Source organism: Salvia splendens, chromosome 10 (genome assembly GCF_004379255.2).
Source record: "Salvia splendens isolate huo1 chromosome 10, SspV2, whole genome shotgun sequence".
In the NCBI taxonomy this organism is placed as follows: domain Eukaryota; kingdom Viridiplantae; phylum Streptophyta; class Magnoliopsida; order Lamiales; family Lamiaceae; genus Salvia; species Salvia splendens.
The window spans coordinates 1,769,948-1,786,171 of record NC_056041.1 but is presented as its reverse complement, the minus strand read 5'-3'; the positions used below and the strand labels follow the sequence as shown (position 1 = coordinate 1,786,171).

General features: G+C 36.1%; 2 protein-coding genes across 2 annotated transcripts; one reads left to right on the top strand and one right to left on the bottom strand.

Moving 5' to 3' along the window:
* The first annotated feature begins 392 nt into the window (after positions 1–392).
* LOC121752949 (myosin-15-like) lies at positions 393–13,967 on the top strand. Its single transcript, XM_042148056.1, has 39 exons — positions 393–775; positions 972–1,115; positions 1,812–1,957; positions 2,051–2,207; positions 2,578–2,636; positions 3,444–3,600; positions 3,956–4,105; positions 4,191–4,327; positions 4,632–4,778; positions 4,879–4,980; positions 5,161–5,218; positions 5,323–5,424; positions 5,723–5,760; positions 5,862–5,988; positions 6,091–6,264; positions 6,366–6,497; positions 6,886–6,995; positions 7,265–7,325; positions 7,436–7,613; positions 7,771–7,976; positions 8,427–8,546; positions 8,658–8,756; positions 9,108–9,329; positions 9,717–9,856; positions 10,070–10,181; positions 10,352–10,399; positions 10,492–10,581; positions 10,748–10,918; positions 11,049–11,201; positions 11,450–11,626; positions 11,919–12,056; positions 12,139–12,209; positions 12,288–12,387; positions 12,467–12,523; positions 12,603–12,659; positions 12,754–12,834; positions 13,277–13,362; positions 13,490–13,638; positions 13,715–13,967. Exons 1-38 carry the CDS (start codon positions 656–658, stop codon positions 13,611–13,613), a joined length of 4,551 nt encoding a protein of 1,516 aa, XP_042003990.1. The 5' UTR covers positions 393–655; the 3' UTR covers positions 13,614–13,638; positions 13,715–13,967.
* A 34-nt stretch (positions 13,968–14,001) lies between these two features.
* LOC121752950 lies at positions 14,002–15,397 on the bottom strand. Its single transcript, XM_042148057.1, has 2 exons — positions 14,747–15,397; positions 14,002–14,548 (listed from the first exon to the last, which is right to left on the bottom strand). Exons 1-2 carry the CDS (start codon positions 15,043–15,045, stop codon positions 14,143–14,145), a joined length of 705 nt encoding a protein of 234 aa, XP_042003991.1. The 5' UTR covers positions 15,046–15,397; the 3' UTR covers positions 14,002–14,142.
* Between the last annotated feature and the right edge of the window lie 827 nt (positions 15,398–16,224).

The window sequence follows — 16,224 nt, the reverse complement described above, 5'->3', positions numbered from 1 at the left end:
TATCCTTCAAATAAAAAACAACATCAGATATTTTTATTTATTTAATCAAGGGAAATATCATGACTAGTCCTTTTCCATCATTTAATTTCTGAATAGTTAATATCTTAATCCTAAAGCGACAATTTTGTGTGTCTAATTGTTTAAGAAAAAAAATATAATAAATAATAACTCGAGATAACAAATATTTTTTGACTCTGCAGCATAATTATTTTTTTATTTATCTCGATATAAATTACATAAATTAATATTCCCTTCAATATAAGAAGCTCAAAATTTGGACTCTTTCAATAGTTCCATTTTTTGAAAAACGTGGCAATGCAACAGATTTGACATTCTTATGTGTGCAAAATTTCAAAAAATTAAAAAATAAAAGAATTCGAAGAAATAGTACAGTGAGCATTTATTCATTTAAGAAGCCAAAAAAAACGAGATAAAACTGTTCAGTTTTTGATCAATTTTTGAGTTTTTTTACTATGAATTTTTCCATTATCTTCGGGCGGGAAGCTGAAAATTCCACAAATTCATTTCATGGAAATTAGGGCTCGTGAATTCGTCTAGAGCTCAGCAAGTTCATTTTCTTTCCTGCTATTTCCGTTCACCGACTTTTGGAATTACATGAGAATTGAAGTGAAAATAGTCAGAAATTGCTGAAAAAATGGCTCTCCGGAAGGGCTTCAAAGTGTGGGTGGAAGACAGGGATTCGGCCTGGGTTGCGGCGGAGGTTGTTGATTTCGTCGGAAAACAAGTTCAGGTCATAACCGCCGCCGGGAAAAAGGTGAAATTTTATATGTTTTAATTTTGTTTATTTCGTAACTCATGTCTGCGTAATAGTTTGTTGCGGTAATTTCTGCTGTAAAACTGTACAAAATATTGTTTTTGTTGTTGAAAATGAAGCTCTTCAGTGCGATTTTTTTTTAAATTTTGTTTGATATTTTTTGTTTATTGAGCTGGTGGAATTTTGTTTCAAATAGGTGGTGGCGGCGGCGGAGAAGCTGCAGCCATGCGATGGAGAGTCAGAACTGGGTGGAGTGGATGATATGACCAAATTGACTTATTTGAATGAGCCTAGTGTTCTGGATAACCTTCAGAGAAGATATGGTCTTAATGAAATTTATGTAAGTATCTTACAATTGAAAGTACTGTTTATATGTGAAGGAGCGTTATCACACATTGGTGTATAATTGGCTATTTAGTAGTCTGCTTGTTATGGAAATTAGTTGAAGAGTTGAAAATCAACAAATGATTATAAGTATAGCCAGACATTCTATAATTTGTTCATATTACAGACTGCTGTTGTATTCATCTTGTTGGTGTTGTTGAACGTGGCTAATATTTGAAAGGGGAGTTTGTACCTGACCGATTCTGCCGATATACTGGTCATGTGCGTAACGAGTTAGATATTTTTGAGTAAGGAATTTGTAGTGAATTGGAAAGCGAATCTTCTATGTAGATATATAACCATAGCTAATTTATGGGAGTATAATGGTTCTACGTCATCAATTAGTTAAGATATCGTGTATGCAAAAATGATGCATTAAATGTTAATGGTTGATCATCAAGCAATGGTGTCTTGCAGCTGACTTTCGGAGTTTTTTTCCTGAGTATGTACTACTGACATCGTCAAGTATCAGTAGATCTCTTAATAGATTTGGTTTAAATAGCCATACACCGTGTTAAAGTGCCCTTTATATTTGAGTTGGTAAATTTTATTGGAGATTGCATTATGGGGCATACAGTTCGTACGTTTCTGATATCCCTTTTCAAAACGGATCCTTATACTTCAACTGATATATGCTTGATATGTCTACTAGACATACACGGGAAGCATATTGATCGCAGTCAACCCATTCACCAAGCTTCCTCATCTATATAATATGTACATGATGGAGCAGTATAAGGGGGCTCCCTTTGGTGAATTGAGCCCCCATGTATTTGCTGTCGCTGATGCATCCTACAGGTTGGTCTAGTTATGATTGTGATGCTGCAATTGGATACAGTCAAGTTTATTTATGCTAAATTGAGTTTGAATTGATTTGGTCCTTCGGCACAGAGCGATGATGAGTGAGAAACGTAGTCAGTCTATTCTAGTAAGTGGAGAAAGTGGTGCTGGAAAAACTGAGACGACAAAGTTAATTATGAGATATCTCACTTATGTTGGTGGCCGTGCTGTAGAGGATGAAAGAAATGTTGAAAAACAAGTTCTGGAGGTAAACTCTACTCGGGTTAATTGTATTACATAGTGTATGTATCATTAGGTGAACATACAAGTGAAAAGCAAAAATACGTATAATGATGATTTTTAGTGAGTTAGCCCATCTTGATGAGAACCTTCTTGAGATGAGAATCATGAGATAAAACCTGTATTTTTTCATCTCCCTATTGTATAAATGCATAAACTGACAGCATGTTATTATATGGCTTGAGTTCTTTCTAAAATTATTGATGTCTTACTTCTTTTTTTTAATGGTGATGGAAACTATGTGTAGTCATTCTTCTCTAAAGAAACCCTTATTCCATTTCAATTTCAGTCTATGGAGCAACCTGATGGAATCACTAACTTGTTTTTCTCCATTGTAGTCAAACCCACTTTTGGAGGCATTTGGGAATGCAAGAACCATTAGGAATGATAATTCAAGGTACTGCACTATTCTTTTTAAAGTACATTTTATAACGTCAAATGATTCATTGAATATTTCATTTGCTGGAATAAGTATTTCTTTGAGTAACATCTGACTTTTTTTGTATAGAATGTGCTATATCCTATATGACAATATGTGATGATTTTCTCTTGATACATGGTTTTCATCTTTTCTGAATCTTCAACCACACTACTTTGTTGAGTAGTTTCCTCATCCAGATTGTATTATCTCAGTTTTGAGAGTAGGAAATCAGCCTATTAGTATGCTTGAATGCAATATCTCATGATTTTTTTTATCATGCAAACTAGTGTGTGAGCTTTTGCCTTATGATTTTAAATGGCTCAATGTATGCAATCGCTCTTTATTGGCTTTGAATTTCTTCGACACTATTTACAAAGTCAATCCAAATGCTAAGCTCTTGTGAACGAATTTAAGTAAGAGAGTTAAGTGCATTCTATATAGTTTCTTGTTAAGCTCTCAAGCAATCCTGAAGCCCAGATTTCTTTCACATTATTTAGTATGGCCATGTTGCTTTTACATACTGATGCTTTATCTGATTAGTATTTTGTATGTGGCTCTGATCCACTGGATCAATTCAGTTATAAATCGATTTCAGTCAAAACATGCAGTGATCAAACTCCCAACAAATGATTTGAAGCTTGATTATTCAGCTGTACTCCACTTGGTTTTAATTTGAAAATTATATCAATGTGGAGTGGAAAGAATATGAGCTTTATAAAATGACGTGGCTTAGTACACCTAGTCTTAAATGATTATTGACTACTTTATCTTCTTAATTTGCAGTCGCTTTGGCAAGTTCGTTGAGATCCAGTTTGATTCAAATGGTAGAATTTCTGGGGCTGCAATCCGAACATATCTCCTGGAGCGGTCTCGTGTGGTTCAAATCACTGACCCTGAGAGAAATTACCACTGTTTCTATCAGTTGTGTGCATCTGGCAGGGTACTCCCCAAGTTACTTCACATGCACATTTTCCTTGAGAAAAGTATATTGTTATCCTAACTAGAAGCATCTACTATATGATATGTTCACCATAATATAAAGCTCGTAGGTAAATTGAGGGCAACTGTCCTGAATAGTGTCATGGAAGAAGATGGAAATCTTCCAGAAGTTACATACGGAATATTTGTTATGCCTTGTCTTGTATTGTGCTGTACTTTCTATGGCTTTGATAAACTTCTGAAGAGACATTATCATCTATGCATTACTTACTGCTATTAATAGTCGAAAATAGTATTGGATTCTTAAAATCTTAACCTCCATATGGCGTGTTTGAGGATGCTATTCTGTTGTTCAGGACACTGAGATGTACAAGCTAGATCATCCTAGCAACTTTCATTACTTGAATCAGAGTAAAGTTTATGAGCTAGATGGGGTAGACAATGCCGAAGAATATGTGAAGACAAGAACAGCAATGGATATTGTGGGGATTAGTGAGGATGAACAGGTATGTTAATTGAAGTTTCTGTTTTTTGTCTCATCCTCAATGGTGCAACTCTTGTTTTTGACGTGTTCATTATCTGTTTAACCAGGAATCAATATTTCGAACTTTGGCTGGAATTCTACATCTTGGAAATGTAGAGTTTTCTCCTGGAAAAGAGCATGATTCTTCGGTTGTCAAGGATCAGAAGTCCAATTTCCATTTAGAAATGGCTGCTGAGCTCTTTAGGTTTGTCTCTTCCAGTAATTTTTTGCCTCTATGGATAGCTGATTGATAGTTTTCTGTTTTTCCCTTTGTGTAGCTTTTTCTAGTTCTCCAGAATCCTGATTCCTTGATCTACTTCACCCTTTTACCTGACAATTTCTAGTGCTTATGTAGGCCTTAAGTTCCATATTTGGTCCACTTAACTTGTTGTGCCTTCATTTATTTGTTGACATTGGCTAATTTGCTTATCGAAAGGTCTCTACATTTCCTTCTAGTTTTTTTTTGTTCTGACACGATTTTAATCTTTGGTAGACTTTTCTTGATTCAGGTGTGATATTAATCTTTTGCTGGCCACACTTACAACACGTTCCATACAAACTCGCGAGGGGATAATTGTCAAAGCACTGGACTGTAATGCTGCTGTAGCTGGCCGTGATGCATTGGCCAAGACTGTTTATTCTCGGCTGTTTGACTGGTCCGATTTGTTTTAAGACTTGTTTTAAATGAGCAACCTGGCCCATCTGTTCTTGATTATATAACTTGTAATCTTACGGTAAAATATATATTTGTTTCAGGCTTGTGGATAAGATCAACAGATCTGTTGGACAAGATCGTGAGTCTAAGTTACAAATTGGAGTCCTGGATATTTATGGATTTGAATGCTTTAAGATAAACAGGTAAAATATTTGGAAGTTGGATCCAAGCCCATTCATTATCAAATAACTGGAAGTGCACTTTTGTCCTTCGTTGGTCTTGGAATTATGTATACAAGTCACTCTCTTGATGTGCTGTCATATTAAATTGTCTCTATGCGTGCTCTCATAACTTATTGATTAACAATTGTCCCATTTACTCAGCTTTGAACAATTTTGCATCAACTTTGCAAATGAGAAGCTCCAACAGCATTTTAATGAGGTGATTTGAGGTTTTATGGTGGTGCTATTTTAGCAATTGCACTTTCTAACTGGAACCTCCTTGTTGATCTAGTTTTTTCGTTTTTCTGCTGGGGATTTTTGCAGCATGTGTTTAAGATGGAACAGGAAGAGTATCAGAAGGAACAAATCAATTGGAGCTACATTGAATTTATTGACAATCAAGATGTTCTGGATTTGATAGAGAAGGTATTCTCTGCAATCTTGTATGGGTTGTTAACCTTCTCTGCATTTATGGTATTCGTTAATGTTTTAAAATCCTCTAAAAGGAGATGCAGACTTTTGCAAAATTGTAGAGAAATGTTTTTCCATAAAATGAATCATGTTTTGTATCTTGTAATTACCAAATAAGAATCTGACAGGTTATTGAAAAGAACAGTATAGTTTATCTGCCAGCCAAGCAAAATATAATTTATTTCTTCTCCTTTTACTTTGAGCATGACCTATCTTACATTTGGTCTAATTGAACAGCAATATCCTTTTGCAGAAACCAATAGGCATAATTGCTCTTCTTGATGAAGCTTGGTATATTCAAATTTTTCTATAGTCTTTCATGTCTTATTTTTCTTTGCTTGTTGGTTCTCAGTTCTCACCTTTCCATATTTCATTTGCCCCAATATCTGCAGCATGTTTCCAAAATCAACTCATGAGACATTTTCAAACAAGCTATTCCAGAATTTCCGATCCCACCGACGTCTAGAGAAAGCCAAATTTTCTGAAACAGATTTTACCATCTCTCACTATGCTGGCAAGGTATGTGTATTTTGTAAAATGTACCCTTTATTAACAGGTTCATATAGTCTCCTATATATTAACACACATTGTCTATTTACTTTTTTTGTGTCTCTTCACTAGGTGAACTATCAAACGGAGACATTTATTGATAAAAATCGTGATTATGTTGTGGTCGAACATTGCAACTTATTAGCCTCTTCCAGATGCCCTTTCATAGCTGGTCTCTTTCCACCTTTACCTGAAGAATCTTCTCGATCATCGTACAAGTTTTCATCAGTGGCCTCTCGGTTTAAGGTACCGAATCTGTTTACCTAATTACTTGTGAACTCTAGATATGCTTTTTTTGTTCCAACTGATTTGTAGTTCTGTCTTACAATCTACCACCGTGCTTGCAGCAACAACTCCAAGCTCTCATGGAAACACTCAGCTCAACTGAGCCTCACTACATTCGATGTGTGAAGCCAAATTCACTAAATAAGCCTAACAGATTTGAGAACTCGAGCATCTTACACCAGCTGCGCTGTGGGGTCAGTAAAACTTTTATGTGTAACTACCAATTTAAAGGGCATAGCCTTCTTTTGTGTTATTTAAGTGTAAATTTCTCTGGATCTTGAGAAGCTGTTTCTTCTTTGTGATTGTTAATCATATACTCCAGTCTCCAGATATGTACACTAGAGTTTCTTCCAGTGTAAAATGATGAACACCCTGTGGAAAATTTTAGCCATCCTATGATTCTATTTCATGTTCCGTTTTCTGCAAACAGACAATTTTATCATGTATTTTCTTTATTGGTATACCAAATGTGTGTGCTAGAATTGTTTCTGGATAACCAGGATTGTGAACAATAAGGATAATCCTAGTAGAAGAGGCATTTTCTTTTAGCAAGTCGTAATAAATTATTCTGATTTTCTGCAGGGTGTATTAGAAGCTGTTCGTATAAGCTTGGCAGGATATCCCACACGCAAGACATATCATGAATTTGTGGACCGATTCGGGATAATTTGCTTAGATATCATGGATATTGGGTAGCATTCTCAGAGTCCTATTCATCTATGTTTACCCTTGCACTAGCTTTTTTCATAACAAAGATCAAATTCAGTGTCAAAATTTTGAACAGTGACCATTTGCCTTTTTTGGTCTTTTCGTTGTCATGTATCTGGCATTGCTCTATGCTTTATCTGGCTATAAAATAGGCTGCTTCATGGACTATTCCTTTTGATTAAAACATTTACTTTTAATATATCGTCTGATTATGACATTTACTTTGCATTTTACTTGATTTTTTATATTTCAGTTATGATGATAAAACCATTACTGAAAAAATACTTGAGAGACTGGGGCTTGAGAACTATCAGGTTTGTTGTGTGAAGTTTCAGCCTGAAATTTTACATTATGCATTTGTAGTTTTCCTAATCTTCTTCTATATCTGTTACAATACTTAACATAGTTTGAATGTGTTTTGCAGTTGGGTAAAAGAAAAGTTTTTCTTAGAGCTGGTCAGATTGCAATATTAGATTCACGACGAGCTGAGGTTTTGGATGCTGCCGTCAAGCGCATTCAGGGTCGCCTGCGAACATTTCTTGCTCGAAGGGAGTTTGTTACGAAGCGCGTTGCTGCACTTTCTCTACAAGCATGTTGTAGAGGTATATTCTCATTCTTAGAAAGTAACTCCGTTTTACATATTGCATCATGGCATTATTTATTCAAGTTGCCAAACTATTCTCATTATTATAGTTGATTATGTGCTTATAATTTGGGTACCTCTATTTTATCAAGTTGACAATTTTAACTATGCTGCAGGTCATCTTTCTCGAAATAATTTCGCTGTCATGCGTGATACAGCTGCTGCCATCATAGTTCAGAAATACTTTCGGTCCTGTTTTTTCAGGCATTTATATATGCAACTTCATTCTGCTTCTATACTCATACAGTCTAGTATCCGTTGTTTTTCAACTCGCCAGAAGTTTTTGTATAGAAAACAAGGCAAAGCTGCCACTGTTATTCAGGTACATGCTTATTGTTGGGTTTTGTTCCTCTTGTTTTAGTTTTTTTCCTTTGTTGTATCTGATATGCATGGAAAACTTTCTAGTGATCTTTTTTTCTGTAAGCTTCAGAAGTGAACTGTGTTTTACTTTTGAATATCTGCATGTTAGAACTTTTATGTCTTATGTAAGAGAAACACAAATGTCTGCAGTTTTTTCTGTTATCTTAAAAATTAGTAACGAAGTTACTTAATTTAGATGCTGTTCTTAGAATTTTTAGGGTTATCTTACTCAGAAGAATATTTTCTTGGTGTACGGATCAATATTAAAAGATTTTGTTGATTAATTAAGACTGAATTTGGTAGTGCGATTATAATGCTGGATGCTACATTCTTTTTCCCTCGCTCATTTGTATTCTTAATTGCCTTTCCCTGTTTCTGTTATGATCTAGCTGACTATTGGCTTCTGTGCTAGGCTCATTGGAGGATGTGCAAGATCCGCTCTATCTATCGTAATCGTCAACATAATATCATTGCGATACAATGTCTTTGGAGGCGAAAGTTGGCAAAAAGAGAACTTCGGAGGCTTAAAAAGGTGAGTTTTTGTTGTTCTGTCTTACAAAGGCAACATTTTCATCGTTGCTCATAATTTGCAGACGAATATCTATGTCTTCCATGCTAATGCATTTAATTATTTCTTATGCAGGAGGCTAATGAGACTGGAGCATTACGTATAGCAAAAGGCAAGCTAGAAAAGCAATTGGAGGATCTGACTTGGCGATTGCAACTAGAGAAAAAAATACGGGTATATGTTTACAGAATGGCCAAATTGATGCACTCTTTAAAATATTATTATCGGGTGTATGTTTACAGAAGGATCAAATTGATGTTACCTTTTCAGTTTGGTTATTATTATTATAACTGATTTTGGAGAACATTATTAAGTGCACTTTGATACTTTTGTATCTGGTTTCATGTATATGTATTTTCTATTTCTAATATTTTTATTGCGTATCAGGGTTTCCAAATGGTTAAAGGATTCACTTTCATGCATCTAAGTTCTACATATGTCTGCATAGTTCCTGTTGTTTATTGATATGGTCTTCTTGGTATCTGTTCCACCACCCCGTTTGTTAACAGCTGATTTGGAGTGCAGGCATCCAATGAAGATGCGAAATCAGTTGAAATTTCAAAGCTTCAGAAGACTGTTGAGTCCCTCATATTGGAACTAGATGCAGCAAAACTTAGAGCTCTTAATGAATACAATAAGAACATGGTCCTACAGAGACAGATTGACTCCTCAGCTAAAGAAAAATCTGCCTTTGACAGAGAAACAGACTCTTTGAGCAAACTGAGGAATGAAAACTCAGTTTTAAAGGTAATTTTTCATGAAATATACTTCTTTGAATTTTAAATATCCACCATATTGCTCTGGCAATTGTATTTGTTCCCTCATCATTTGATTTTGAAGAATTATCCATAAACTAACAGATAAGAACTCAGTCCACTTTCTAGTGGTTAGCACATCTCAAGTTTGTGCATGCTTATCGAAAATTGAGTTTTATGCCATGACTCTGGAAAAACTAATCATTCAACGAATAATTTTCCCATCTTGGCTGTGATATCCCGTTGTTTGCCTCAAATCATAACAAATTCCCCTTTTCTCCCGTCTTCTATACTTTCCTGGCACGTAGATGAAGACACTATAAAAGTCTAGCTAATGAATTTTTCCGTTAGAACTCATTGACTACAATTAATTTTCCAGAGTTCCCTTGCTGCATTAGAAGAGAAAAACTTAATGCTGGAGTCTGAACTTGCCCGAACCAAAGAAGAGGCAAATACTACTGTCACGAAGTTGCAGGAAGTTGGAAATACATGTTTACAACTCCAACAAAATCTGCGGAGGTAACCTGGAATGTTTCCCTGCCCGAAATGAATTCTATAGCATGTAATGACACCTTTATTCCTGACACCTTTATTCCCAGAAGAAACCTGCTAACAGAATGATATAAGCACTACCTTTTTATTTTGCAAAAGACTTATGGCTGTAAAAACCATATGTTATAGTTTTGACTTTCTGTTGCTTGGTTATAAACTTGTCTGATTCTGTTGCATCAGCATGGAAGAAAAGTTATCGAACCTAGAGAATGAGAATCATATCCTGCGCCAGAAGACATTAACCGTGACTCCAAGAACCAGTCGGGCAGGATTTGCCAAACCTTTCGTTGATGTAAGCAGTCTTCAACTCTTCATCAGCCTCATCAACTAACCGTTGTAAAATAATTCTTGAGGCTAACAGGCATACATCACTAAGGCTAATTAAGCTTCAATATTAGCATCACATTTATGCAGAGCTGTAGCAATCAAAATGCTCTAATTTACCTTTTCCCTTTGGAACAGAAAATCTCCAATGCCGTTGCTCTTTCGTCCACTGACCAGAAATCTTATGTAAGTTTCTGTCCCGTTTATCATGTGATAAGTTTCTGTCCCGTTTATCATGCTCTAAATTTATTTGCTGAGGCCCTGCTATATGATTGCAGGAATCACCTACTCCATCCAAAATTATTGCACCCATCTCCCATGGCTTTTCAGATAGCCGCAGAGCAAAGTCAGGAATCGAAAAGAATCAGGTTTTTCTTCTATGTAACTGTTATTTTACATGACACCGTTTCTACTAGTGTGATTTTGCTTGGGCCACTAATGATATGGCTTACACATGAATGGATCTTTAGCTATTAGGTCTTTAATTCCATAAAGTTGTATGTATGTGCCATTTATGCTGTATGATGGTTGCAGGGGAACTTAGATATCATATCACGATGCATTAAAGAAAATTTGGCCTTCAAAGATGGAAAACCAGTAGCTGCTTGTATTATCTACAAATGCCTCCTCCATTGGCATGCCTTTGAATCTGAGAGGACTGCTATTTTTGATTTCATCATTGAGAGCATCAATGATGAATTGAAGGTTACTTTGACTTGTAAATCTTATTGCATTTGAGTATTTCTTTTCAGCAAGACGATAAATAGTTCCTTAGTTTATGAATGAATGCCGTGTGGCAATGACATGGGTGATAAATATTATCTTATTATTTCAGGAGGGGGATGAGAATGCTGTTTTGCCGTACTGGTTATCTAATGCATCTGCCCTTTTATGCCTTCTGCAAAGAAACCTGCGGTCCAATGGGTTCTTGACATCTGGTTCTCAACGTTCTGCAGGGTCAGCAGGGCTTAATGGGAGACTCATGCAAGTAAGTTGGCTGGTGGGCTTCAGTTTTTCTAGGTTTATAGATATGTAGTCTCAAACCGTCCTTAAAACTGGCATATTCTTATATTTCATTAAGTTGCATAGTTTGAAGTATGAAATGTGTAGCATCCAGGATGTGCTTTGAACTATTGTTTTATGTGGCTCAGATATATTCGATCTGTCTTCTATTATGCAGATATATGTCATACTTGCTTATTCTGAAACTGACAGAGGATTCTTAATTCTTCATAGGGCCCAAGGTCATCTTTCAAATATCATGCTTTGGATGATGGTTTATCCCATATGGAAGCTAAGTATCCTGCTATATTATTTAAACAACAATTGACTGCATGTGTGGAGAAGATATTCGGTTTGATACGTGATAATTTGAAGAAAGAAATATCTCCATTGTTGGGCCAATGCATTCAGGTAGTTGGTCTTTGCTCTCTCTCTCGGCACTCAAATCTAAGTTGTAGCATAATAGATTTCACATTTGATGCTTGGTTTCTGGTTCAACTGAGAACGACTATATATATCCTTTATTCAAATGGCATCTGACTCAGACCACTTTGACAATTTGGGATTGAAAATGAATTAACCGTTGGAAAGTGTTTTGATGGCCAAAAGTTACTCCGCTTACGTTAATGTCATAATTTGGTGCATCAGAATACATTGATATGGCTTCTGTATTTGCATCTTACATTTGCTATCCTTTAAACAGGCACCAAAAAACCAGCGAGTTCATGGTGGCAAGTCTTCCAGGTCACCTGGCAATGCTCCCCAGCAATCACCAAGCAGTGAATGGGATAGTATCATCACTTTCTTGGATTTGCTGATGAGTCGATTACGTGGAAACTATGTAAGCTGCACTCTAATCCTTGCAACTCCCTTCCTCTCAGTTAACTTATTTGCTTATTGCTAGTAAATTGGTGAACCCCCAGGTTCCATCATTTTTTATCCGGAAGCTCACCACACAGGTTTTCTCCTTCATCAATATACAATTATTCAACAGGTATTTTATCTGATTTTGATGTTTGCCAGTTGAGTTGTTCATTCTATGAGGGTATCATCAATTTTAATTAATTGACAGTTTGCTGCTGCGACGTGAATGCTGCACATTCACAAATGGTGAATATGTCAAATCTGGTCTGGCTGAGTTGGAAAAATGGATAGTCAATGCAACAGAGGAGGTATTCATGTCATTTTCTTTGATTGCATCTATATCAAAAAATGAATTTTACTTGTATTCTAAGCCATTTCAGTATGCAGTTTGCAGGAACTTCTTGGCATGAGTTGAATTACATTAGGCAGGCTGTTGGATTCTTGGTATATATATATAGTTCTGCATTTTCTAGCGATGTTGATCCTTAGGATATAGTTACTGATATATTTTTTGATTAAATAGGTAATACATCAAAAGAGGAAGAAATCTTTGGATGAGATAAGACAGGATCTCTGTCCGGTAGGGCTTCACTTAGATGGTTTACGCACTGTTGCCTTTTTTCCTAATCTGGTTCACTTCAATGGTCCTTTGCTGACTTAATTTTTTTTATCAGAAATTGACAGTGCGGCAAATCTATCGAATAAGCACAATGTACTGGGATGATAAGTATGGGACTCAGAGTGTGTCAAATGAGGCAAGTGCTCTGTATGGAAATACAGAATTATCCAAATTTACAAACTTTTTTTTCTTTCTAATTTCGAGTTTGGTGTCTATAATGACTTATATGTTAGAAAGAAACCTGGTCTATCTGTGTCACGCTTCATCACAGTATCACTGTTTTGTTCAAGAGTTGCTTCAATGGCTTCATTTTTCTCAAGTCATGCTTCCATACCTACATCTATCTGAGTCATGCTTCCATGCCCTCTCGTGGGTAAATTTTTCAAGAGATGAATGGATGTCCACATTTTACCCTATATTCTTTGACACTTTTAAACTTGAAGTGCATGAAGATAGTAGCTCTGAGCAAATATTCGGTTCTCCACCTTTTCTTTTAGAATTTGTTTGCACTGATCGACTCAAATATTGATCACATAGCTTTGACACTGAACTTTTTCCTTGTGGTTGGCTTTTGGCAGGTGGTATCTCAGATGAGGGAGATAGTAAATAAGGATTCCCAGAATGCAACCTCATCAAATTCATTTTTATTGGATGATGACCTGAGGTAAAGCATTCTTCCAATCAGATTGGGATACTAAACTATATCTTCTTTTGTATGTCATGACTCCACTAGTGTTTCTCTTTGGATATTTCCTATCTTGTTTATTTCATAAGCACGTTCATTCTTGTAGCATTCCATTCTCCACCGAAGATGTATATATGGCGATTCCTGCAATTGAACCTTCCGATATAGAGCCTCCAAAGTTCTTCTCCGAATACCCTTCTGCTCAGCTGCTGCTGCAGGCTGTGAAGTAAAAGGTCCACCACACATTGCATTGCTGTAAGTGCTCGCGTTTCTCCTCACATGGTTGTTTATTAGTCTGTTCTTTGTTACTGATTCGCTATACCCACTGCAGTGTGCAAACCTTGGTTTTCGCCTTCCTGTAAACGAAGTAGGCCGACTGCTACTGTAGGTTAGGATGTTGGATTTGTTTGTACAAAGGATTTTAGGTAGCAAATTTGCTCGAAAAGCTAGAGTATAATTTTGTCCAAGCTTTGGCCCTTTTTGAGCAATGTACATGATCAATCTTGTTGTTAAATGAAGCATATTGTATTCATCTAATGCTACTTGCTTTCATATATCTCAAGCTCTTTATTTTGCTTGTTTTACTGGTATGGTTTAAGACAATGGTTATAATTAGGGTTATAAACAAGTCTCTCTACACTCAGTTTCATTTTATAAATGACCAAAGTTCCAATTACATTCAAAATTTCGATCCCTCGATGGTTTAACACTACTCTTTCTACCAAAAAAATAAGCATAGTTTCAAGTTAGCTATGGCATCTATCCGGATGGCTTCAAAGCCATTCCGTTAGAATTCAAGTTCAGGTTAACGCCAGCACAATGCTGCAAGTCGGCCAGGGAGAAGGATCTCAACGTTGAGAAATCCTCCTTCCTTGGCGATGAGGAGCCACTCGGAGAGTTGCATTTGCTCTCCGTGTTGCTCATTGCCACGGCCTGAGCCAATGTGGTCTTGCTAGCTACCCTCTTTAATATGTCGCCCCCATTGCCCTTCAGCGGGGAGCCTCGCGTCTTCTCCCAGCCGAGGTTGGTGGCGAGCAGGTTTCTCCGTTTCCTCGCATACGCATTCTCTGTTTTCGCGATCTCTTTGATGGAAGTCGATGACGAAGCATCTCGTAGGCTTGCAAATGACTTCGATTTCCCGTTGTAGAACCTCGATATTCCCCTCCTGTGTATTATCAGCCAAAACGAGACAAATATAACTAAAACTCACTCACTACTATACTACAAGTAGATATGTAGGAGAATTCAATGATCAAAATAGAAAAGAACAGCTATGATCATAAAACAAAGCCACCCATCACCAAAAAATGATAAAAATCACATATTTTGGATCAAAATATCAAAACAAAAATAAAAAATCAACCTTATTGGCAAAACTTCCTCTAAAGCATCCATGGCATCCAATGGCCCTTTACATGAGCTCTGAACCTCTTCACCATCACCAGATTTCTCCATTGAATTCTCAGAAAGATCACTGTTTTTCCCTATAGAAGATGATGATTCATCAGAGAAACTAACATTCTTGCAAGAATTCTTCACCAACCCAACTTTACCACCTTCTCTCCCCTTTTCCTCTCTGACATCCTTAAACATAACCTTTTTCCCCACAAACAACCTCTGATCTCCACCGAAAATCCCATCTTCAATCACTCTTGTAGGCATTTTTGCTCACTACCACCAAAATAACCCAATTGAAAAAATTCAAGAAAAGTTGATAATCATGAAAAAGATCGGATTTTGGGAAGAGGGTGTCTGCTAAAAACAGAGCCCAGACTCATATCTTCAATATCAGAAATGGGGATCTAAGCAGAATTGAAGAAGAATATACTGTGTGAGAAAAATCCCCTTACATCAAAGTACGGATCACTATAAAAACAGAATAAAATACTCACAAACTAAATGTTTATTATTGAACTTAGTATTTATAATCTTGGATCTTAACGAGAAAGAGAGAGAAGTTTGAACAAAAAAAAGGGATTATGAGTGTTGAATATTCTTAGTTGGTGTGGTACATGGTTTGGTCTTATCCTGAAATCCTCCTCCACTGGTAATTCTATTTTAGAGGGAGAAGAAAATAGAATTTAGAATATGCCAAAATAGGAAAAAAGTCTGATTTTATTCAATTAAGGTAACAATGTTTGTTAAAGATAAAAATAGGCTTTGTACACAAATTGATTAATCACTATTAATGGAGATAAGTCAGGAATCTATATTTAGGTTTCATACATAGATGTTTCATTATTGTGATAATGCACAATGACACAATTAAGGACTGAAATCAAAAAATAGAATTTAGATAATGAAATTTGGAAGTTGTATTTTAAAGTGGATAAGTACAGTATCCAAGGCTATCAACATTGCCTCCCATGGTAAAATGCATTTAATGCTATTCACTAAAGCACCAATAACGTTATTACTAATAAATACTAAGCTAATAAAGCATTTGATTTGGATAGGTGAAGAAAGCAATAAACTGCACCGACCATTTGACTAGTCTACTTAACTTTGGCTCTTTAGAGCATCATTAACCCATCCCCATTTCAGGCCTCAAGTCCCCTTCACATCATCATTCCCCTACAGTTGCGGCTCAGGCCTCAACTGCTCTAACCCTGCAGGCCTCAACCCGGGCCGCAACTAATAAATGACACTATTCACAACTTCAACCTATTTTACTCGTAAATGCAATACGTTGAATAATTCAAATCGGAAAAATTTATTGTTCAGTCGAAAAAAGAAAATTACAAATCCTAGAAATTTTTTTTTATTAAGCCCTAAAAAATAAAAATTACAAGTCCTAGAAAAAATATTGAAATAATTTAGAGGATAGAAATTGAGAAATTG